This window comes from Diabrotica virgifera, chromosome 3, assembly GCF_917563875.1.
Source record: "Diabrotica virgifera virgifera chromosome 3, PGI_DIABVI_V3a".
NCBI classification, from domain to species: domain Eukaryota; kingdom Metazoa; phylum Arthropoda; class Insecta; order Coleoptera; family Chrysomelidae; genus Diabrotica; species Diabrotica virgifera.
Window position 1 is genome coordinate 22,664,551 of NC_065445.1, and position 26,756 is coordinate 22,691,306.

Consider the following 26,756-nt stretch of genomic DNA (forward strand, 5'->3'; position numbering starts at 1 on the left):
TTTTTTGTAAAAAATCATGAAAATCTCGCCGTGTTTAGCTCCCCAAATGAAATTAATCGCTACCGCTTTACAAACAATTTACTTACCTATCTATTTTTTATATGATCTGTCGGTCTCACCGGTTTAAAGTGTTTATTTTTGAAAGCGTCATAAGTGAGAAAACTTGAATGGGTCACTAATCATGCGTGTATGCAAATTTTGAACAGCCATATCTTAACCAATTTTTGTCTTACGGAGAAACAAAACGAAACTAGCATATTTATAATAGCAAAACCTACATATTTTTACTCTTTAAGATTTTTCTTATCACTAATACTTTTAAGTTATTTTGAAAAAATGAAATTTTTCAAAAATTTTTAGAAAAAATTTTTTTTTTATAAAACCAAATGTTTTCAAAAATAGGCACTTCAAACCAATCAAACTTACAGATCATATAAACAATACACATACAGTTAAAATAGATGGTAAATCCAAACGATTAATTTCATTTAGGGTGCTAAATAGAGGGAGGTTTTCAAGATTTTTTTTACCAAAAAAAGGGGCCAACTTTTTTTCAGTGTAACTCGTTTATTTTTGATGCTGTAAACTTTTGTAAAAAACAAATAATAAGCTTTTTTTCGATACTTTAAAAATAGTAATAAGGTTTTCCCGAAAAACGCTTTTTTCTTCGGTGACTTCGCGTTGAATTATTCGATTTGGAATTAGACGAATAAGATCGTATTTTTCGTGAGCTACAACTTTGCTTCTACTCAATTTGTACTTTACTGGTACACCATTTTTTTCGTTTTTTTATAGGCTACACTTTTACTAAAAATATTTTTTTCGATAAAATATTTACTTTTTGAGTTATTTGGAAAAAACGGTCTGAAAACGTAGTTTTTTTGTCGAAAAATCAAAAACTTTATAGAACAAAAGGTACTTAAAATAAGTCAATTTACCCATTTTCGGCCTTATTTTAAACACGCGTTTTTCACCCCCCGAGAAGGGGTAAATGTCACCCCCCGAGTAAAAGCAACCAACGGCACAAATTCAACTTTGAAGTGGAGGGTAAGTAGAACCTAAATCCAAATTTTCATGCAATTCGGAGTTGCCCCTGGAAATTACACTCCAAAACGGTCATTTATTGGGCTATTACAGTTCAAACGAATAATTAACGAGTAACGAGCGTTATTGGTATTAGCGGACCTAGATTACTTTCAAATTGTCTAAGTCACGATACAAGTACGTACTTGTAATACACTACGGGCCGGTTGTTCGAACGCTAATCAACAATGATCACTATCAAATATTTAATTACTGTCACCAAAACTGTCAATGCCAACTTTTATTGGGTTGCTGAAAACATAATTGATTATAATTATGAGATTAGTTAATCAATTAACATAACAATTATTAACATAATTGATTAAGTATTTTCATAATTGTAATCAATTGTTTTCAGCAACCCAAACAAAGTAGACATTGACAGTTGGTGACAGTAATTAAATATTTGATAATGATCATTGTTGATTAGCGTTCGAACAACCGGCCCTACGAGATGTAAGACACTTCGAGCGTTGGGTCTTCTTCAACCAACATTTATAGACTCTCTTCTACGACGTGACGACCATTTTTCGACTGTGTTTAGATGTTGTGTTTTTACGTGACTTCGAGGAATAAAAAGGGGGCTGTTGGAGACATGAACATATTCAGGATTCTCCCGTGTATTGTACCGCTGCAGTACCCTACTAAGCTATTCATAATAAAAAGAGCGGTGTACTTTTCTGAAATTGTTGGCTGGGTATATTCCGGGTTAAACCAAAAGGATAGAAAGAATCTTGTAAATAAATAAATATTAAATGACTATTTTGTGAGAATTTCGAGAAACTCCCGAGTTTTATGCTTAGTAGATACGACCGCTATTAGCATGATTTTTTTTATTATTTTAATCGTAACACGTAAATATAGTTATATTTGATTTTAGGCTCTGGGAATCGTATGGTACAATTGTACATATATCTCAAGATGACGTTTGTACTGAAGAAGGTTGCAGAAAACTACTTCAAACGGCAAATCTATTGGGTGATGTTCACTCAATATTCAACTTGGGGGTTGTTCTGGCGGATGCCATTTTTGAAAATCAAACAATAGAAACTTTCAAAACATCATTTGGTCCAAAAGCTGCTGCAACACAACATCTAGACAAATTATCAAGGGTGATGTGTCCGAAATTAGAGTAAGTATTTTTTTATTGCTTTTTTACATATAATTTTAATTTTCGAAAATGATACAAACATAAAAATAAAGATAGTGTAGTAGAACACTTCTCAAAAGCTCAGCTAGCGTTATTTACTTTCTGTGTCAAGAATCAAGAACAATTCTTTAGATTTGATATTGCCAATATTTCGCCACTTGGATGCCAAGTGCTTAAAAGATTAACTAATTATTAGTGTTTTTTTTTAATTTTTGTGTATTTACAGAGACTTTGTGGTTTTTTCATCAGTCTCGTGTGGCAGAGGCAACGCTGGACAAACTAATTATGGAATGTCCAATTCCATTATGGAAAGAATATGTGAATTGAGGAAAAAGGAAGGATATCCAGCATTAGCTATACAATGGGGAGCTATTGGAGACGTAAGTTTTAAATCAAAACTATCTGTTTTTTAATACTTTTTCAAGTATTTTTATTTAAAATATGCAAATTATTATTGTGAAAAAATGATCATATCTCGGACAGTCTTTCCTAAATAGTGTTTGCTATCGTTTTGTTAGTGTGTTAATAGAACTTCATTATTTTCCATATATAATTTTCCAGAATGTTATGATAAACACAAAAAGGGTATATTTTTCAGAAATAATCAGTTCTTCTTCTTCTTCTTCAGCCTGTTTGCATCCACTCCTGGACAAAGGCCTCCCCATGAGTTCTCCATTCTTCTCGGTTTCTGCTATTTGGTGCCAGTTTCTCCCCACTTTTGGTTTGATGCCGTCTAGCCATCGGTTTTTGTGGTCTTCTTATACTACGATTGTGCTCGCGTGGATTGTACAATGTCTCTCGTCCACCTTTCGTTGTTGTGCCAAATTTTCAAAATTTCAAAATTATTCGTTGTTGTTTCAAAATTAGCCAAATCTCGAGTTTTAGCGAGACACACGAACAGCAATTGATTTTTATATATAAGATTGCATTATATTGGTTGATAACAGGGATTTTCGATAACTATTAAAACATTTTAATTTAATATTTTGTTATATTAATTAGGTAGGATTAGTGGCCGAATTACAAGAAAGTCACGTGCAGCTAGAAATTGGTGGAACGCTGCAGCAGAAGATCTCAAATTGTCTTAACGTTTTAAATACATTGTTAAGACAAAAACAAGCCACGGTAGTCTCGAGTATGGTAGTTGCCGAAAAACGTGGAGGAGTAGGATCGAACAGTGTTGTGGATACCGTAATAAATATTCTAGGTAAGTCTGTAAAATTATTCCATAAAATTATACACAACGTTTTTAAATTTATGCACGATGAAACAGAAGGAAATTTTACTGTGAAACAATTAAGAAATAAAAAAACCGAAAATCTTTGAAACCCGATGGATCTGACAACGTCGCGTAACCAAAGTTTTCGATCGGTCTAACCTGGCTGTTTCAGATATTTATGTCAACTTGTACTTGAGTAATAACGTTTTTTAGTCATACATATTGAGTTATGTCGTATTTGTGGTAATTTTAGGTCTTACTGATGCCAAGTTAATTAGCCATCATGCGACGTTACCTGAATTGGGTATGGATTCGATGACAGGAGTGGAAATTAAACAAACGTTAGAGAGGGAATTCGAGATTTTCCTTGCACCGAAAGACATGAAGACAATGACTCTACACAAGTAAATACAAGTATATTATTATTTTATTAAAAAACTTTTGCTAGCTAGTCTTTTGCTAGCAGTTGCCGCAAGGGCATCTATGCCATTTCGTTCGTTGCAATCCGTGACTGCACGCCGGGGTTTGTTTTGGTTGTATCAGAGAGAGCAGCATATGTGCCTCCTGATGAGAGACCAATAAGTTTTGAAACCGGTAGAGGTGCTTGCTGCACTCTCTGATTGGACTAGAATATGATGCGGCTGTATTTTCGTTTTGCAACGAAATTGAAAATAGTTATTCATTTTTGATTTACATGTTTACTCTGATTGGAGTACGAAGGGAACCATCCTCGTTGGGACTTTGCCGTGCTGGGCAGATGGAACGTAAATTATAAATGGTAAAATTCCCTCATCTTTATTAGTCTCAGCATCCGTATGACTTGCAAATTGTAGAAGCCTCGGAGGTGTAACCCAGAGAAGGTTCCCATTGTTTTCAGTCTAGTGAGATGTAGAGTATACTACATTCGCTCTCGCGAGATTTTTTTTGACACTGACGTTAGTAATTTCTTTTTTGAAAAATTCAGTTGTCAGAAGTGACTGGAAATTACTACAAAACCAACGCACCTGCTCATACCCAATATTATTAATAGTAAACAGACATAAAAATAACATAAACCTTACGCCAATCAATATTTATTTATTTAAACCATTATAATGTATTGATAGCAAATGAGAAAATCATTTATTGTACAAAATAAAAATATTTTGTAGAAATAAACTTCACAAAATTTTATGAGATTAGTAGACACTCCCACTATTTCTAATAATTCTTCTTTTTTTAATGAAAGATTAAGTTGATTTGAGTTGATTTTAGCAGTTAATAGTGTGAGGTAGGAATTTTTGTGTTGTACGTTTCCTATTCCGAATGTCTCAAAAAAAATCTCGCGAGAGCGAATGTAGTATAACATTACGTTTTTTATATGCCATTAGAGTGAAAACTTAGTCTTTTGCTAGCAGTTGCCGCTAGGGCATCTATGCCATTTCGTTCGTTGCAATCCGTGACTGCACGCCGGGGTTTGTTTTGGTTGGATCAGATAGAGCAGCATATGTGCCTCCTGATAAGAGACTAATAAGTTTCGAAACCGGTTGAGGTACTTGCTGCACTCTCTGATTGGACTAGAATATGATGCGGCTGTACATATTTTCGTTTTGCAACGAAATTGAAAATGATTATTCATTTTTGATATATTATTATATTAGTTATTGTTTCCCATCAAAAAATTTTATTAGACCCAAAAGATTTATTTTATTGCAACTTACGATAATTTAATCACACAGTACTTTATTTTATCGTGTCTGGACATGATGTCATTCATATAATTTCGGCACAATATCGGCCCATCTTTGTTGGCCAGCCAGTCTTCGAGGGTACATCTATGAGGACAATTTCTGCATATAGGAATTTGTTCCATATTTTGTATTTTTCTAGTTATAATTTACATCATCTTTGTCTATTTTCCAAGGCTGCTCTGTAGTCAACCGTTTGTTGGATCAGCTGAATAGAGGGTTTTGTATGTTCTCATTAGTTCTTGGGACTTACTGGATATACCGGGAATATATATTGTTGTCTACATATGTAGCTCATATTCATGTCTACCTACTTTTTCCAGTTTGCCTTTTTGAAGTTAAATCTCCTACTGAATGGAATAGCTTGTAATCTGACGATTGGAAATATGTTTATACCAATTGCTATATGTTTATACCAATTTATGCTTTGTTAAGCTTGGATTTTTGGTATGAGGCCATATACTACTTTGGTACATCGATTTTAGATGTTAGTACTTAAAAAGGGATATCCAGGTTATATCCTCTCTTCCAAACTTTCCTCTGGAAGGATGGAGGAAGTTTAGGATCATGCATTAACGTGAGAATACTAGTTTCAGCCCATGCTTCTATCGCGTCTTCGTTTGCGTCCGAATCTCAATAGCCCCAGAGTAAACTATGACAGTTAAATCTTTCAGTATGTATAAGCTAATTTGTTGGAATTCAAAATTATGTGGGGGTAAAAATGTAAAAGGCTGGTTTGATCGCGCTCGCATGCTTATTGTGTGGTATCTCCGCAATAAGTTTCATACCTTACCTGAGATTTTCACTTCCACTGCAGTTCTCTGCGGATTTCCTGGATGCACAATACCTCAGGTTTCGTGTTCTTACAGAATTCTGACATCTTTCATCTTCCATTCTGAAATCTTCTTTGGCTGTAGTTATGCCCTCAATATTTATGCACGCTTCTGTCAGTATTGGTTCTGAGAAGAATCATTGTGGGATTAAAAAATTAAAGAATTAAAGGACTGAGGGGAGAAATCTTAAAAGATTACCATTAATGGATGGTACCTGTTTAAAGCTCTTCCTTTTAAATCATATTGCCTAATGATTTCTAATGTTTCTCCATAGTGATAGGAAGATAAGAAATAAAAAAATTATAAATATAAAAGTCTCCCGGTCTATCCCGCTAACGCGGCTTTGTTACTAATGCTAGATGTAATTTGGAATAGGTTTAGATTTATATTACATTTTTAAAATATATACAAGGTGTCCCAAAAGTAGCGGAACGGTCGAATATTTCACGAACTAAACATCTGATCAAAAAACTGAAAAATACGTTTTCAATAATTTTTAAAAATCTATCCAATGACATCAAATACGATTCCCCATTCTACCCCTTGGAGGTGGGGTGGGGGGCAACTTTGAAATCTTAAATAGAAACCACCAGTTTTTATTGCAGATTTGAATTCATTATGTAAAAGTAAGCAACTTTTATTCGAGACATTTTTTCGAATTATGGATAGATGGCGCTATAATCGCAAAAAACATTTATCGTGATCGGTCTAACATCTCGAGAAATACACTTCCAAATGAAAAACCAAAAAATACGTGTTTAATGTTTTTCAAAAACCTATCGAGTCACACTAAACATGACCCTCCACCCCACTCCCTAGAGATGGTGTGGGGGATACCTTTAAAATTTTAAATAGCAACCTCCATTTTTATTGCAGATTTGGATTCGTCATGAAAAATTAAGTAACATTTATTCGAAACATTTTTTAGAATTGTTGATAGATGGCGCTATAATTGGAAAAAGACAATTTATTAGCGCCATCTATTAACTATTCTAAAAAATATTTCGAATAAATTTTGCTAAGTTTTTCATGACGAATCCAAATCTGCAATAAAAATGGAGGTTGCTATTTAAGATTTTAAAGTTACCCCCCACCCCACCTCTAGGGGGTGAGGTGGAGGGTCATGTTTAGCTAAATTCGATAGATTTTTTTTTAATATTAAATACGTATTTTTTGGTTTTTCATTTAGAGGTGTATTTCTCGAGATATTAAACCGTTTCGATAATTTAAGTATGGTATCACGATATAATATTGCTTTTTCCGATTATAACGCCATCTATCCGTAATTCGAAAAATGTCTCGAATAAAAGTTGCTTACTTTTACATAAGGAATCCAAATCTGCAATAAAAACTAGGGGTTACTATTTAAGATTTCAAAGTTACCCCAACCCCACCCCCAGGGGGTGGAGTGGGGGATCTCATTTAATGTCATTAGATGTATTTTTAAAAACTATTGAAAACGTGTTTTTCAGTTTTTCGATCCGATGTTAGTTCGCGAAATATTCGACCGTTCCCCTACTTTTGGGACACTCTATATAATAATATTATTAAAAAACGGTATTTAATTTTTAGATTAAAAGAAATACAAGACCATAAAGTCATGTCGTTGGAATCTGAGCAATTAACTGACTTGGCCGTAATATTTACCCATGTAGGTGAAGAAACCGATGTCAAAAAAGTTGAACTGCCTCTGCCTTCAAAAGCGAAAGAAGGTGAAACGGACGATACAATACTTCTTTTCCCTGGTATTGAAGGTCTTGGTAACAGGTTTACTAACTTAGCATCTAGGTTAACAGCGCATGCCATCTCGTATCAATACTGGGACAGTGTGGACTACTCAAATGTTCAAGTATTGGCGGAGTATCTATTACCTGTAAGTTAAAATATTTTATTTTAAAGCAACTGTTGCTTTGTAAATTGAAAAAAAAACAATTTTTAAATATTTTTAAAACGAAAAAACTATATTTATTATAACTACGGGTATCATCATCATCAGTGGCGTTACAGCTCTTTATGAGTCAAAGCCTCCTTCAAAACAATGCTCCATTCGCCCCTGTCTCTGGCAACAACTCTTCTCCATGCTCTAATTCCCTTTTCTTCTTCTTGTGCCACTCCTATCGGAGATTGGAAATCATCAAGGCTACCGTCAACTTGTTTACAGCTTGTCATAAATAAGTGTGGTAAATGCCTTTTGGGTTCAAATTAATTAAAACTCTGTTGTTCAGCTAACATTATATTTACATCGAATAAACGGAGATTCAAACATAAGTTGTTTACAATAACATCACATTACCTAACTCTGGTATCTAATAATAACTCTAATACTAAATTCACCTACACTTCATTTATACCCGACATAATATTAATACATCACGTTTCTAATTCACGGTCAAATGTCAGTGTCTTCGTATCGGGCTAATACCCTATATTATATTTTGATAAAGTTATTTAAAACTTAAAACATATTTTATATAGATTGTCCCAACTATACTACATCTCTCCGCGTTGTTAAAAATACATATTTCTCTCGGTGTTTTAAAATGAGATATATCCATCATACGCCTTTTAGGAGATAGGCCTTATATCACTTATATATTTAAGGTCGTATATCGGCCGCTATAAGACACATAACTTAACAAAAATCCTATTATACACAAAAGTTCATCTTTTCCCTATACTAAACTGGTATTTTATAAAACTAAAAATAATTATAAACAAAACCTGCCTTGAACCCTTTTTAATAAAAATAATTGTTTATAATTGTCACTAAATCACGTAATATTCATTCGTGTCTTTTAGTCTTTTTTCCGTTTACTACTTCACTTTCTTTCGTAAAACAATGAATAAAACTTATCCTAATTTTTAACATAGTCTTTAGTCTTTTTAGTGTACTACACTAATTTACGTCATATAAGCAGTGAATAAATATATAATATTTCGAACCTACCTAATAATATTTCTAAATTTAACTAAACTTATGTATTACCTAAACTTCATAGTAAAAATTTAAAGTTACATTATTAATTCTTATTTCAGTCTTTTGATTAATTACTATTCGTCCCTTCTTTTATAATACTTAATAATAAAAAATTAATGTCTCTTGCTAGAATAAATATTAATAAATGTCTCTTATCATATCAAGTTTAAAGAAAATTTCTTTTAAGTGCCTTTTTTTTCTAATACTACAACTTACTGTAAGAGATTGTCTATTCATATTCAAATACTTTCATTATAATATTATAATCGCGAGATATCTCGCGAAAATTTAACCTGAATTCATTATCTACATTTAAAATTTTTAAGTTATTTATAATTTACTTTACTTTAGTTAGAGATTTCAAAAATAAAATTTACAAGCCTAATTCTTAGATTTAGTTGAATGATTAGCTACTTATTTGATAAGTATCTTCTTAATTTTGCTTGTTTTCTTACAATTTTTATGTATCTTCTTTCATTTTTCTGTCTTTACATGGCAAATTACGTGTATTAGTAAAATTCTCACTGGTATGGATATACATTACTTGACAATGTCATCATTTTTAAAGAGATGGCTTTTGAATGTTCTTAGATAACTGTTACTTGTATAATTGGATAAATTATTAATCCGTTAATTATTATGATAATTTTTTCATTAACTATGTATTCAGTGATTGTAATAATTTATATACACTGTACAACAAAAACTGCTACTCAATCGAGAAAAGAGTGGTAAAGTGATTTTTTAATAATATTTACTATGGAACGCTTACAATTTTGAACATATTTAACAAAATATTTTGATCACAGGATATATCCTGGTGTATTATAAATAATAAACAATAAATAACTTTTTATTAAGTTCACGTCTTAAATCAATTATTTATCAAATACACTATCAATATTAATATTATTTAATCCACAACTCAAAAAAATATTTCCGATGCCATGTCAAATATTTAAAATTGTCACTGTCTTGTCCCCATATTCTATTCGACTCAGTGCTTTGTGTGACAAATATAGCGAATGCTCTATTCGGAAAATATCGCCACGGACATGGTGTCCATTTTTTTCGAATCCAGAAAAAACTAATAAATATTTTTAAAAAATTGAAACGCAGAATGAAAGACTAAATTATTATCGGGGGCCGAAAGTCCCTTAAAATAAATAAAAAGTTTCTTATGAATGAAATATTGGAAATTAAAAATCACAGTACATTTTCTCTTAGTTTTTCACCCCTGTAACTTATTAAAATAAACATTATAGAAGTTTTCAGGGACTTTAGGCCCTCGGTAATATCGTAATCTTTCATTCTACGTTTAAATTTTTCAAAAATCTTATTAGTTTTCTCAGGATTCGAAAAAAATGAACCCCATTTAAATAGCATTTGAGCCGAAACTTTGTACCCATCCCCTTAATTTAGATGGTAAAAGGCCCCTTAAACAAATTCAATGTAGTTAAATTTTAACCGATAGAATACCCCTAGCCTAGCCCTAAATGTTAATTATACTAATAGAATGTTGTTTTTTTTAGAAAGTAGAAGATCGTATAAAGGAAACTGGAAAGTTTAAAATACTAGCATATTCTTTTGGTTCCGCAATAGCTCTAGAGGTCGTACATCTGCTAGAAAACAAAGGATACATAGGAGAAATAGTAGTAGTAGATGGTGGACCGTCATTTGTAAAGAAGTTGACACAACCCTTCAGTTCGCTTTCCGAAGCCGAATTTGAAACGTCTATTATCTGCCATTTAATGTCATTTAATTTGTCCAGTGATATTATTTCCAAACACCAGGTAAAATTATTTTACTATTCATGGTTTCATATCTGAACATATACGTGGTCGTTTAATTAGTAATATAAATCTATACAGAGTAACCATAAACTCTTTTATTATAGGGAAGTACATATAGATTTTCACTTCGGAAAAAATCAAACAAGATAGAACTTTTTGTAATTTCATTTTCATTAAGAAATGTTTAATAAACAACATATCAAAAAGTTCTACTCGAGAAGTGGGTGCTTCATTTTTTATTAAACAAATGAACTACGAAGTTTGATGTTTTTTAAATAACTCCGAAAATATACATTTTAGAACAAAACTGACTTGACCATTAAAAATTTCAGAAAACTTTACAAAAAAAACCTTATATAAAGAATTTTCTAAAATTAAATCTGTATCTTCTATAATTTTTTATTGTGTGTGTGTGTGAGTGAAAAAATGGCTTGGATGCGAGTCCGTTAGCCACAGATTTTTTTATTAATAACGATTTATAAAGATATTTTTTTATTAATAACGCTAAAGTCACCCTTCTCACAAACATTAGCGCACTGTAAACTAGCGTACGGCGAAGTGCACGGTTGAGTTATTTTAATGTAATTCTTTAACTAATGGATCAAATGAAATTTTACAAATTGAACCTAAATGAAGAATAATTAAGCTATCTTATGGTTATAATAAAAAGAATTAAAATGTATGGGCATAAGTACGGTGGGAGCGGAAAGTGAGCCTTTAATGAATTTTGTTTAAAAATGATCTAAAAATGTGTAACTAATACAATTTTTTTATAAAACCCTAAATTTTGCACAACTTACCTTTCAAATATCGTACTAAATGATGTTTCATTCAAAAAGAATCTCAAAAATTTAATTCAAATGATATGACGTCTTAAAAAATGTAATCTTTGAAATCTTCGTAGTTTTATAGAATTACCACCACTTTAAGACGATATTACTCAAGTTTGAACAGATCTATTACAGTTTTATAAGTGCTTTTTTAAAGCTTAGGATATAGTCTTTAAAATGCACTAAATTATTTTACTTTAGAAATGAAATAGACTATTTCTTTTTGAGAAAATTAAGAAAGATAACAAAAATGTAATACAAAAACCGAAAATTACCAGCTAAAAAAATTTTTGTATAAAGTGATCAAAACTTTTTTCTGTAAAACTTACCTAAAATACATTTAATAATAAACTTTAACCATAATAAATGTTCAATAAAAAAAATTTTTTTAGCTCTTATACAGTATGCCTGCGTAACTTGGAACCTATTGATAACTTTTTTATTATCAGTTTTACGAAAAAAAAGTTATTCTTTATAAAATACTCTGCATCATATATAATCTAAGATGCAATCATCAAATATCAAATTTAATGAATTTTATACGAGGTATGTCAAAACTATTAATTTCACTAAAGAGTAAAGTATTGTTAAATTTCACAATATCGAAAATTGTTATTAAGAAAAGTTGTTTGGAATTAAAAAATTTGTTTTAGTGTTCAATTACATCTTTCTAATTAAAATATTGTGAATAATAAAGGCACTTAACTCTTAAGAAAAATTCATATTTTTTACATACCTCGTACAAAATTAAAAAAGTTTAATATCTGATGGTTGTATATTAGACTTTAGACCAGGGAGAACATTTTATGAAGAATAACTTTTTTTCGTAAAAGTGATAATAAAATAGTTATCATAATTGAAATAAAATGATGATGAGTATCCGTAATTTGAGAAAAAATTGTCGATTAGAATAATGTAATTGTATATTTAAACATAGTTTTTAATTTCGAACAACTTTTCATAATAGCATTTTTTGATATTCTGAAATATAAAGGTACTTTACTCTCTAACGAAATTCATATTTGTGACATCGTATGTAACTCGTATAAAATTCATAAAATTTGATATCTGATGGTTGAGTTTTAGATTTTTGACTATCCAGAGCATTTTATAAAGAATAACTTTTTTTCGTAAAATTGATAATAAAAAAGTTTTCCATGTGGTTCATAGCTACGCAGACATACTGTATAAGAGCTTCTGTATAAGAATTTTCAAATTGCAATGCCATATTCGGATTCAGTATAATCAAAATCATAATAGAAACATATTTGATCAAAGTAAAATGATGAATTTGGCGATATTTTTAAAATTATTAATACAAAACAATTGTTATTGTTTAAACAATTAATAAACAATTAGCGGCCAAATCCGCGAGTAGAACTTTTTACTTTAACATGTATATAAACTAACAAAAAAAGTTTAGAAAAATATAAGCTTGTTTGAATTTTTTCGAAACATGCATGTTTTCGTTCTAATTGCACTCCCCTATTAGAAAAAGGGCAAATACATTAGATTCGTAATCAATTTAGGCATATTTCTAATTTATAAGTACAATAAAATTGTACATAAATAAGATAGGAAAATATGACTTCGCTTTGAAGTAATATTGGATAAAAATGTATACCTACTATTTTTTACCTGGAGTAGAGATAGCAGCCTATGCATTCTCTGAAGAGCCTCTAACAAGAGGTGAAATCGTCGATAAGAGTGCTGGCCACGCTCTTTGACCTAAGTAAAAAATTAAGACAGTTTTGGCTTCGCATTGCAATTGAATAAAAATGGTATACATTTTTATTTTATATTAGTATTACTTCTATAGAGTAACTAGGTCCATTTTCCGTTGGACCTTTACCAAGCTGTAGACGGGGTTGTGAATTGCAACTTTTTAGAATTCCCTCTTGTCTTCAAGGCAGCATCCATCTGGCTTGCATTTTTTAGAAGCCATGGAGGTGTCACCAGGAAAATGGTCCAAAAAGTTTTTCAATTAAATATCTTTTAAAAATATTTTTATTAGGTTGAAAAACTTGACTTTAATATTGGATACATTGTTCAACTTTTCACACCCCTACTAACTCTACGCAACTCCTTTAGACATACATCTATTATTGAACAATGTAAACGAAAAATAGTCTCTCTGATGCCTCCTCTCGAAGTGAACAGACGCTAATTGCTTTCTCTCTCTCTCTCTCTCTCTCTCTCTTTCTCTCTCTCTCTCTCTCTCTTTCTCTCTTTCTCTCTTTCTCTCTTTCTCTCTATCTTAATTTGATTCTGGCAGAGAACATACGGTTTGCTCTCCGCTCTTAGTTACAACCACTATTTCTTCTTCTCTAGGTGCTGTTTCCGCTTCGAAGGTTAGCAATCATCAGAGCTGTTTTTACTTTTGAGACCGCTTCTCTACTACTCTACTCTACAACTCTAATTCGTTGTTACTACATCCAAATCATTCCCTCAGTTTCTTCAGCCATGAGTTACGTCTTATTGCTATGGGTCTTTTTCCCTGGATTTTCCTTGCATAATGACCTGGAGTATTAGATATTTATCTCCTCTCATTACATGTGCCATATATCTCAATTTTCGTCTTTTAATTGTTAGAAGTACTTCTCTTTTCTTATGCATACGTCTCATTACTTCTACGGTGGTTATTCTATCTACCCGTGAAATCTTCAGTAGGTACTCCTCGGCATATCCACATCTCGAATGCCTCCACTCTACGCACGTTAAGTTTCTTCCATGTCCATGCGTCCACCGTAGATTAAAATAATGTTCATTTATTAGTACAAAAAAGTTTTCGGCATTTCTTTCATTATTTTTATATCAATCAAAAACAACCTGCAACTTTTCTGTCTACCTATACATAGGTACGTTACTAATAATAGTACGTAATGGTTTTATTGTAGTATTTAATTTTAAATAATAAAATTAGATGATATTATCTGAATTTTATAAAAATATTAAAACAAAATTAAGATTGTTTAGATACTAAAAAATACACGGGATATAGTGGGGGTAGGGGGTATTCTTAAACCTCGCCATGTATCATCAAGCGGGAGGAGGAGGTTAAAATTCCTAAAAATATTACGTGACTAATGGCCCCTGTCTTTGTATAATAGCAATTTTAATTTTTTAATATCTTTTAGGAAAAAATTGTAAAATGCAGTACCTGGAATGAAAGACTTGAAATAGGTGAAGAAATCCTAAAACAAAATGACCTTTCTGAAGGGTCCATAGCCTTCAAAAGATACCTAGCCAACGGATTTTTCAATCACGCAAAACTTGCCATGAATTATGAGCAGTCATTTAAAACCATCAAATCAAAAATCACCCTTATCGCTCCAGAAGAACCATTAAGCAAGGAAATTGACGCTGATTGTGGATTATCAAGTATTGCTTCAAGTGAAGTGGTTATAATAAAGGCCAAAGGAAACCATGTTACTGTATTAGAAAATGAAGAGATAGGAGACATTGTTAACTCGATCTTCAATAAAAATTAAGAATGTATATAAGAGTTAATTATAGCCTTTTAATTATAACTTTTGTTAAATTTATTTTCATATTTTTATGCTACTTACAACCAACAAACATTAGGAGATAAGACGTTTAGTGTCTTTTTTTCCTCTGGAAGCCGTCCGTGCATGCATCCCGGTCGCACTGCAGCCTTCCGGCTTATTGTGTTTTCTTCCATTTGTTCTCATGACATCCAATCCAATATAGTAATGCCCTTCACTAGCCTGTAAAAATCCATTGGGTTAGTGTCATATACTTTCGGACTTGGTCTGCACTGCAGTCTCCATATATTGCTTGTCTCTTGCGGTCCAGAGCCTCGCAATCGCACAATAAATGTCTGATTGTCTCGGCCTTTCTATTGCATAGTCTGCAACTGAGATCTCCATTGTATAGTCCTATCGTATGTAGGTATCCTTTTGGTTCAGAGTTCGGATAGGGCCAACCCTGTCCGAAGTTGGGACCATGGAGGCTGGTGTGCACAGGGGGCAGTGTTGTCGCCATATCTATATACCATATATACGGCAGACACCCCAACTGAACCCAGATCGTTGCTAAGTCTATACGCAGATGATACAGCGACAGCTTTTAGCAGTACCCACCCAGATTTTGCTACAAGACATCTACAAAGAGCTCTTGACGAACTACAAGAATGGTGTGTGCAGTGGAAAATAGCTGTCAATCCAGACAAAACACAGGCCGTCATGTACCAAAAAGAAGAGGCAGGCCAAATGAGGTACTATCCCTATTTGATACCCAAATTGAATGGTCAAATCAAGCCAAATACCTAGGCGTAATGTTGTGACAAAAGGCCGTTACAAAAGGCCAAAAGTTGTTACCGAGAGGGTATCAAAGTTGCTTTCCTACGAATTTAATTAAATCCATTTATTAAGGCTGAAAATCAGTACACATATTCTAAATTAAATATAAATAAAAGTTATTATAGTCGGTCAGCTGTATGACGGGACAGAGCCGGTCGGTCGGCTCCAATAGTCGATTGGGGAAATGAAGCATTTTGGCTCGCAATTTTTTTTGTCCAGCATGGATTTACTTGAAATTTTTACAGAAGGTAGGGAATACTCCAAGGATCATTTTCTATATCATGTCTCTATCATACGCTAAAACCTTGGGGGTGGTTGCCATCCCATCTCGGGGGTTGGAATTTTTTATTGCATTTTAACCATGTCATTCGATGGAAATAGTGATTCTAAGAAAAAAATGTTTTTTACATTTTCTTCGTAAAACTAATATTTTTCGGGTTATTCGCGCTTGAAAATAACAGGTTTTCGACGAAAAAATCGACTTTTTTAGAGGGTTTTTTGAGAATATCTCGAAAAATATGCATTTAATCAAAAAAGCTGTAGATATCAAAATTGTATCTTTTAGTAACACAAACCAAATTATTTTCCAATATCTTTAAGACCAATACAAACCGAGATACGGCATGTTAAAGGTTAGCTTTTTTCGCCAAATGCATAATTTGAAATATTCAAAGCCAAAGAATGGGAAAATTTGCATTTTTCGAGGAATACTTAAATAATATTTTTTACCTTTACAGAACACGTAAAAGAAACGATCAACAAAGCCAAAGCCCTTAGGAGTCAACTCTCATCGCTAATAGGTTGAAAGAGTAAACTGAGATTTAAGACAAAGATTAGGATGGCAAATTGTATAATTTTGCCAACACTAACATACGCCTCAGCCGCATGGGGGCACACGTGTAAAACCAACAAGAAAAAAAATACAAACCATCCAAAACCACATGATCAGGGAAGCTCTGAATATACCTAGATATGTCCCATTAAGATACGTATTTGGACATACGCAACAAAAGAAAGTTCTGAGAATGATAGACGAAAGAGCACATGAAATATTTAACAATATCAGGAACCATCCTAGCAGATTATTAAGAGAATTGACTAAATACGACGAAAACCAAAGAACGGTACATAGACGGCCTAGACAGCAATTAGCTGGATATATGTAGAGGAAACCCTTAAGAATGAAAAATTGAGATAGCCACAGGATATCGAAACACAAATGTCGCCCTTCAGGCACTAAGTACCCTTCAGGTAGGTCAGTTGGACCATAGCCGCGGAATGTGAGCATCGAGGTCACGTACCGACAGACGTGGGCTTGATGGCCACACCTTTCGGGCGCTCAGCCGTCGAGGAGAACAAAATTTATTTTGCCAATTCGCCGGCTGAGTGACCGAGCACACACATGTCCCTGACCGTTGTATTGAACTTGCCCTGTGCCAGAATGACGAAATCATCTGCATAGCCCAGGACATTATATCTTTTCCTGCTGAGCGTTCCAATCAGTCCGTCCATAACCATATTCCACACTAACGGAGATAATACACCTCCCTGTGGGCATCAAATCAAAAATCACCCTGATCGCCCCAGGAGAGACATTAAGCAAGGAAATTGACGCTGATTGTGGATTATCAAGTATTGGTTCAAGTGAAGTGGGTATAATAAAGTCCAAAGGAAACCAGTTTACTGTATTAGAAAATGAAGAGATAGGAGACATTGTTAACTCGATTTTCAATAAAAATTAAGAATATAACCATCACTATATTTATAAGAGTTAATTATAACCTTTTAATTAAAATTTTTGTTTTTGTTTTCATATTTTTATACTACATACTTACAACCAACAAACATTAGGAGATAAGACGTTTCTTCTTCTTCTTCTTTGCTAGCCAGGAGAAACGTCTACGTCCAGGGCCTGTTTTGCCCTCAATCTTGTGGACAATTCGACGTAGATCTCAGGTTCGAATTGTTTTGTAATGCCCCTTTGTCCGCTTCTTCTCGATCGACGATGGTAAATAAATGTTTGAGTGTGGAGAAAAAATATGGTTTTATTGACAGCTACGTAATTACACTATAGATGATGTTCAGGTAACTTTCTATGATAGACTGCCTTTAATGACAGCTACTGATAATAATTACACTCGGCGTAACTTCTAACAACGACTTACGCACTTGTTAACGAGGTAACTATTTCAATTAGACTGCAACCCAAAATAATCCCTTTGGTTAATTTATAATCTCGTCAAAATATACAATTCATCAATAAGTTGCTTGACAACCGAACTACGGACTTTGCATGTTGAAAGATTGCAACTACAGTTTAAGGGAAGCTATTGCAAAACTTGTAAAGTTCAATTGAAAAATATATTATTTGGCATTTTATTAAGTTTGCAGGTTGAATGGACTCTAATTATTAAAATATTACTCGATGTTTCCCAATGTTTCAATCATACACGGTGAAACTATAAAAGTTTAGCAAGTTAAGAAAAAATGTGAGATTACAAATTAAGGGATTAATTTGAGATTGAACACTTGCCTTGTAGAAGCCGGTATTTATTATTATGCATAATGTGGCCGAAGTAAGCCAATTTTCTGTTCTTTACGTTGTTAATAATTTCATTGTCTTTTCTTAGCCTCTGGAGAATAGTTACGTTAGTTGTATGTTGTATATATGAGACCCTCAAATTACGTCGGTAGCACCACATTTCAAATGCCTCTAATCGTTTTATGGCATCGTCTGTAAGATTCCAGCTTTCTACTCCGTAGAGGAGAGTTTGATAAGACGTTTAGTGTTTGATTATTATTTTAAAGAAATAGGAAAATATGATTTGAATAAGAAATATGCGATAAAATAGTCAGAACTGAAGCGCGAATTGACAGAGAATTCATCTTCTTGTGGTTCTTTCTCCTATCGGAGGTTGGCTATCATCACCAGTGGCGTAACTAGGGGCGAGTTGGGGGTTATAATCCTGTTCTTTCTCAGATTGAATAGAAAATGGCCGTCAGTCCGGGGCATCCGTGAGGATGTGATGAAGTGTTCGTTTGTTAAATGTTTTTTCAAACAATTATCCAAGTTTTTTAACTTCTGAGGAAGAATTGTAAATTATTTTAATATTTTTTCCACCGATGGGAACCATCCTTAGTAGTGATACTTGGTAAGACACGTTGAATATTACGAGGAGAACTACCAAATCATAATTTACAATGTATATAAGAATTGTAAACCCCAAATCATGATTTATAAAGTTTATACATCGTATACTTTCATGCAAAAACAAGCCTGAAACTCAACAACAGATCGCATTGGATAAACTGAAAGATCCAATGATACAAGCAGAAATAAGTAATGAAATAAACACACAAATTCAAATATTGGATTGGCTACAGACATAACCGAAGATCTAACACCAACATGGAATATGATTACAAGTGCTGTAACAGACATCATGAAAAACAACTTGGGGAACAAACCAAAGAACAAGAAGCAAAAATGGATGACAGAAGAAATACTATTACTAATGGATGAACGACGAAGACACAAGAATGACCCAGATGGCAGCAATATGTATAAAAACATTAAGAGGCAAATAAAAGCAAAGATAAGAATAGCAAAAAATGAATGGCTTAAGCAACAATGTATCGATCTAGAACATTTACAACGACAGCACGACGACCGGAATTTGCATAAAAAGCTTAAGGAGACTGCTGAAATATACAGAAAACGAAGACCAACTACTATAGTTAATCAGGATAACCAGATAGTGCTAGGTGAAAAAGAGAAAATTCATGTATGGGAAAACTATATCCAGGAGCTCTTTCATGACGAAAGAACCATGAGTGAAGTTTACACAGACGACCAGCTGACTGGCCCTTCAATCTCTAAAGAGGAAATAGAAAAGGCAATATTATATTCAAAAAACAATAAGGCACCTGGACCAGATGAAATCCCTTCAGAAATACTCAAACTACTGGATGAAAGGGGAATTTCAGCACTACATAAAATATGTAATTTTATTTATGAAACTGGTTGCTATCCTCAACAGTGGTTGCTATCCTCAACAGTGGTTGCTCTCTACATTTATTCCCCTACCCAAAAAAATCAATGCAAAAAGATGTAAGGATCACAGACTCATTAGCCTGATGAGTAACACTTTAAAAAATATTCTTGAAAATACTACATCAAAGATTATACAAAAAATGTGAACGGGACATCAGTGATTCTCAGTTTGAGTTTAGGCAAGGTTTAGGAACAAGAGAAGCAATAGTAGCAACATAGGTGTTGCTACTGTGCTTATTCCTGTGCTTTTTAGATTACGAGAAAGCGTTTGATCGTGTCCAACATCACAAGTTAATGCAGATCCTCAAAAAGCTTGGTATAGACCAAAAAGACATAAGATGCATTGAAAACTTGTACTGGTATCAGGCGGCACAATTAAAAATAGACAATTCTATATCCAAACCCATACATATAAAAAGGGGTCTTGCTTTCCCCTCTTTTATTTAACATTTATTCGGAGGCCATATTTCAAGAGTCTTTGGAAGATGCAGAGGTGGGAATCAAAGTGAATGGAGTATTGATCAACATACGATATGCTGATGATGCTGTCTTAATTTGTGACAACATAGCAGATCTTCAACAACTTGTCACTATAATAGGAGAATACAGTAAGCGAATTAGAGGGATTAGAGATTAATACCAAAAAGACCAAATTCATGATCATCTCCAGAAACTTGGATGCATTTGAAAACTCCATCATAACACTGAATACTAAGTCCATTGAAAGAGTGAACAAATTTAAATACCTGGGAACGTGGCTTTTTGAAGACTGTTCATCGGACAGGGAAGTAAAATGTCGCATTGAGCAAGCTCGACAAGCTTTCGTAAAATTCAGGAAGGTACTGACCTGCTCAGAGTTCGACCTTACACTGCACTGAGACTAAAGTTTACTAAATGCTACGTGTGGTCGGTGCTGCTATATGGCATAGAGGGCTGGACAATCAAAACGAGGGATATAAACAGATTAGAAGCCTTAGAAATGTGGCTTTATCGCTGTATCCTAAAGATACCATGGACGGCGAAAGTCACAAATATAGATGTCCTTAAAAGAATCAACCAAGAACGCCAGCTTTTCGAAAACATCAAGAAAAGAAAAACGGCGAATTTGGGTCACATCATGCGAAACGAAAAATACCAGTTCCTTCAACTTATAATCCAGCATAAAATTGAAGGCAAGAGAGGAATAGGACGCAAGAAAATGTCCTGGCTCCGAAACATAAGACAATGGACAGGGATTAACGACATGCAATCTCTGATACGCATACGCATTGCAAGAAACAGGGAGTTAATGGAAAATGTGATCGCTAACATCCATTAGTGGATTTGCATTTGAAGAAGAAGATACATACAACGTAAATCATGATTCGGGAGTCCTCGTAGCATTTAACGTGTCTTGGTTTGTTTATTTCTAGTGCATCTTTATTGTGATTTTAGTATAGTGCCAAAGCCTTTTATACATGCCAGTTGGTGTTCCGTGATTTTATCATCTATATATTTCACATATCATTGCGTTGGGTTTTTTTGGGTATTTCCTACTATTATTAGTATAGCAATGTGGTTTTCTGCTCTATCAATTTTTTCTTAGATACAATAAATTATTGATTCATAGATATAAATAAATAGCCATCACATTTCTTAAATGGGCAAAAACACAAAACAATCTACAGTTTAACAATATTTATTTCAATTCAAAATGTCATCACTCTAAGCTTAAGATTCTAGATAAATTTTATAATAAATTCATAATATATTACATCTCATAAAATAAGAATATAAAAAACTAATAATAACAAGGTAATTTTTTACATTGGACAGGTAAAATAAAAATTATTTTAGAATCGCCGCACATAGATATTAAATTAGTCAATATAGAGCAGATCATGGTTCACATTAATGTGAACCATGACATTTTTGTTCCATATAAGCAATAAATTTCAACACTAACATTGACAATAAAAAATATATATCAAAAGGGCATCACATAACCATCACTATATAAAAAAGAATAAGAGAAGTTAGAGAAAATACATCAAGTTACATAATTGTAAAGTAATTATTAGACTTAAGAGCAGGTTGTTCAAACGCTAATCAAGAAGTTGATTATAATTAAGTCCTCTTCATTGCCTCCTGCAATTATGTTAATTATCATTATGATAATTAACATAATTGATTGATTAGTTAATTATTAATTAACATAACAATTATTAACCTATTCCTTCAGAATAGAAAGATTAGCATCAGAGATACGAAAAAATATTTAAATATGAAATTATAGCTTATTTAATTCCCAAGAATCTGGTTTACAAAACGTTTTTTAACGGCAAAAATTGAGTGAGCTATTGACAATTAAAACTTGTAATATCATGCAAAAACCACTTTTACCAAACCTTTCAATGCCACCTCTTTTTGTGACTGAGAATTTTAAAAGGATTTAATATTAATATATATCTTGTAAAAACTTAAATAATATATCTTAAACCTTATAGATCTTGTAAAAACCTACAAAATTCTTTTTTAACGAACTTTCTAAGATAAAAAACTTCCTTTTACATATATGATTTTCTTGCAAAGGCTTTAAAAGGACGGTCCCTTTAAAGACTCCAGCAGTAATCCGCCATCATGTGAGTGTCCCATCTCCCCTGATACCTCTCTTCCGTCGTTTTGATATCTTGGTGGAAGCGTTCCCCTTGTTCCTCACTGAGGTCACCAAGAAAGTCAAGATTCTCTGGGAAACGGTCTAAGTGGCTGTGGAGGTAATGCATTTTAATACTCATATGGCAACCGTGTTTGTTAAAATTGTTGAGCATATCTTCCGCTATATCCCGGTAATTTTCCGATTTACTAAGAAAATTTTCCACAACTTTCACAAAAGAGCAATAACATATAAAATGCATTACATTCAATTTCAGTCATCCATTCTGTAAAATGCTAATCTTTTATAAGTTGTCGTAGCTGAGGTTCATCAAATATTCCAGCTTTCAATTTTTCTTTACAGGGAATTTTCTATACAAGTATTCAAAACAAGGCCTTACAAATTGTTTCATCAGCCCTAGTTTAATATGTAACGGAGGTTATATTATTTTCTCTCGGTCGACCAATGCTTCTTTAACTACGTTAGCTTCTCCTTGAACTAAAACATCTCTAGAAATCCATTTTCTTCTACTCCAGTGTTGGTCCTTAGCCCTGCTATCCCAAAGACACAGGAAACAAGGATATTTTGTATAGCCACCTTGTTGTCCTGTATGTCACAGCGATATTGTTTTATATTCTTCTTTCATTTTTGTAGAATGCCCAATTGGTATACTTCCATATTTGTTGCCATTATGTAGAAGTACACACTTTAAATTTCGTTTGGATCTGTCAATAAAAAGACGCCAGTGATCTAGTGTATTTATACTCCGATACACCCATTGTTTCTAACAGTTATTTAATATTGTTACAAAAAACCATATCATCTTGCTGAGAAAAAAAAGGCAAAAGATCTTTTTTTCTATTACGGTAATATGTAATTTTGGTGTCTGGGTGAAGAAGATTATTTTCCTTTGGTCTGGAGGCAAGCAACTCGGAAAAATCCTTTGGAAGGTTCAAATCTCTGATAAGATCGCTTAGCTGTTCCTGACTAAGGTGCTCAGGACGTGTTGAATCCCCTTCAGAATCACCGTCGTCTTCCTCAAATATATTAGTCTGTAGTTCGTCAGATAACGTTTCGACATTATCCTCTGGTAACGTAGGTAGGTATCTGCTCAAGCTGATGTGGAATTGGTCTTATTGCTGAATCCAGGTTAGGATATGTCCACGTATGTCGATTGTTACGATTAATGTCCACAGGAAATAAATAGCAATCGTCAAAATGATTTTTTGGTTCTCTTCTATAAACATATTGCAATTATAGTGGTGAAATATACAGAAATGTAAGAATACGTAAGTATTTGATGAGTATATTATATGTCGAAAACTAGAGCTGATACAAAGAAAAGGTTTATATTTTTGGAATCAGCACAGTTGAAATAACCAAAATCAGCTGATTTTTTTCGGCAGGAGGACAAGAAAATTTTTTTTTGGTGGGCTGTGTAATCTCTGTATAATTACCAGAGAACGGCAGTTCTCGTCAGTGGCGCACAATACCCCTATGTGCGACACTATATATACACGAAATTTTCGATTTTCTAAATCTGACTGAATTGAAAATTGGGCCAAATCCCATCTTCAAGATCCCATTAGCATTTGACGAAGAAGAGCCAACATATAATAAAGTATAGCTCGATTACTATTGGTCTTAAAGAAAATAAAAAAAAAACGGTTTTGTTTATTTTTTCAAAACGTACATTTTTGTTAAGTAAAGTTGTTTTGATAAATCGAAAACTATTAATTTTATCAAAAAAATGTATAGAACGTTTTTTGCTTATAATGAATGTTTTTACCAACTCTTGCGGTCAAAATATAATAAAAATTTCCACCCCCGAGATAGGGTGGCAACCACCCCTATGGTAAAAGCGCCTTTTGGCATCATATAGATTTTGATCCTTGGACTATCCACTACTTATTCTCAAATTTTCAAGCAAATCGATCCATTCTGTAAAAATTGCGAGGTTTTGTCCTATTTTAAGTTTCATTATACTTGGACTATGTGTTTTCAAGAAAATATTTGTTGTAAACTTCTCTTATTCGAAATCTTAACCTATTCGCTGCCGATCACGGGCCAGCGCGTGATGTGGTTACTCTAGTCAGGTGCCGTTCACGCGCCAGTGAGTGATATGGCTACTTCAGTCAGGTGCCGTTTAACAAAATGGCTCCTAACCGAGTTCCATCCTCTTCGATAGGTAGCGAATGGGTTAACTGCAATACATAAAATACACCCCTCAATTGAAATCACTGCATCTTACTACTTCTAACAAGTTTAGAGAGAAAAATGATCCTAATAACTTATAATTTCTCTATAAAATATAAATTTTATTTACACTATATTACAAACAGGCACCAATTGTTGATGATATTGCTTGGCATAGCTCCCTTCATGCAAATTATGTGCACCCTGGAAACTTAAATTGTAAACAAGTCTCAAATTAGTTCGTAAAAAATTACCTAAACAAAACAGCCTAGCACTAATATAAAACATGGCTGGATCAATCAAAAATATTCTGAATATCTGAAATTTTGAAAGAATCTGAGATTCTGAAATCAAGAATATTCTTTGTTGCGTCATTAAAAATATATTTCAAGTATAAGCCCAGAAACAGACGAGCCACTCTGCAGCGCTATTCTGTGGCGCCACAGCGTGTAGCTTAGACAGGCGATTTTGTAGCGCCAATGATTTTCTTTTTGTAATAGGGTTTTTCATTCACAGTCATTTGTTTCGAGCTCCTGTCATATGTCGTATAATCCGTGTATATTAATACAAGAATAAAAAACCGCTAAACGCCGTAAAAATGAGTGGCGCATACAATATTTCAGCTACAATAGAGCTGATATGAATCTTACGTGGCGCGAAAATGTATTTTCATTTTGATAGAAAATAAAATTCTAGTTTTTTTTTAAAGATTTTTCCATAATATTTGCTAAATTTGAAATAAAACGCGCCACAAAAGACTAACTTTGATACAGTTTGCATTTTGAGGCTCTTTTGTGGCACGTTTTACTCCAAATTTAGCAAATATTATGGAAAAATCTTTCAAAATAAAACTAGAATTTTATTTTCCATCAAAATGAAAAATCATTTTCGCGCCACGTAATATTCATCTTTTGTAGCTGAAATATTGTATGCGCCACTCATTTTTACGGCGTTTAGCAGTTTTTTATTCTTGTATCAGGAGTTTTTCAAAGTTTTTTATAAATTAAATGTATTAAGTTGAATGTAACGTTTTTCGATTACAAGTTAAGCGTTATAAATGGTCGCCTTTGTCGCATTCTCTCCCAAATGATCTAGTAGTTACGACACCAAACTTGTGATAAGACAATCCGAGTTAATATCCCAGCCATCTTAATAAAATTATGGCCGGCAAATGAACTCGGATTTCCCTATCAAACTTAGCGTCGTAACCACTACAACTACATAAACCATTTCGGCGATAATGGTTAAATGTATTATACGTTTGGAGCTTGATAGCTTTTGAACGGCTTAACCGATTTTGATCATTAAACATGAGTTTCAAACGTATTGATAAGTAGTATCTGATGCAACCAAGGTCAAGTACGATAACTGAAGGTATTACAAGAATTATTGAGCCTGAAAAACCGTTTTTCCCATAAGAAATTGATTTGATCATACTTATGTAGCCTATAACTTAAAAATTCGAATTTTCCCAGATATGAAGTATACACCATTAGACTCGTCTAGAGTCTTCCTACAAACCCTGTTATTGGCGTAATTCGTAGGTTGAAATGTTAAGTAATTGTCGAAAAACCAAACTTTTCAAAGTTTAATTTTTCAGTTTTTCGGCTATACTGAGCCGTGTGTAGGTATGATCTTGACCGCTTAGACACCATTTGAAAGCTTAACTCAACGCTATTGATTTGGTGTATTTGCGGTTTTCCTGTCTGTCCTTGAACCTAAGATATATACGCCCAAAAAATATGCACTTTTGTATCTACGTAGCCCTATAGCTGGCTTATGGGTAATCAAAAGTCACAAACTACACCGGTTCTGAATCGACCCTGACCCCCTCTTGAAACACAGAAAAAAATTTCAGATCGGTGTAACTTTTCCACACACATTTTTTAAATAAAAATTGAGTTATATTTCTGAGGTCGGACTTATTTTTGACATTTTTG

General features: G+C 33.2%; 1 protein-coding gene across 1 annotated transcript in view; it reads left to right on the plus strand.

The window, feature by feature from the left end:
* Positions 1–15,157, plus strand: part of LOC114329820 (fatty acid synthase-like) — a 164,881-nt gene extending 149,724 nt beyond the window's left edge. The window contains exons 23-29 of the mRNA XM_050646366.1: positions 1,964–2,215; positions 2,460–2,613; positions 3,236–3,440; positions 3,706–3,856; positions 7,585–7,885; positions 10,522–10,782; positions 14,750–15,157. Of these exons, the coding sequence (XP_050502323.1) occupies positions 1,964–2,215; positions 2,460–2,613; positions 3,236–3,440; positions 3,706–3,856; positions 7,585–7,885; positions 10,522–10,782; positions 14,750–15,103 (1,678 nt within the window). The 3' untranslated portion in view covers positions 15,104–15,157. The remainder of the gene's footprint in view (positions 1–1,963; positions 2,216–2,459; positions 2,614–3,235; positions 3,441–3,705; positions 3,857–7,584; positions 7,886–10,521; positions 10,783–14,749) is intronic.
* Positions 15,158–26,756: the final 11,599 nt, after the last annotated feature.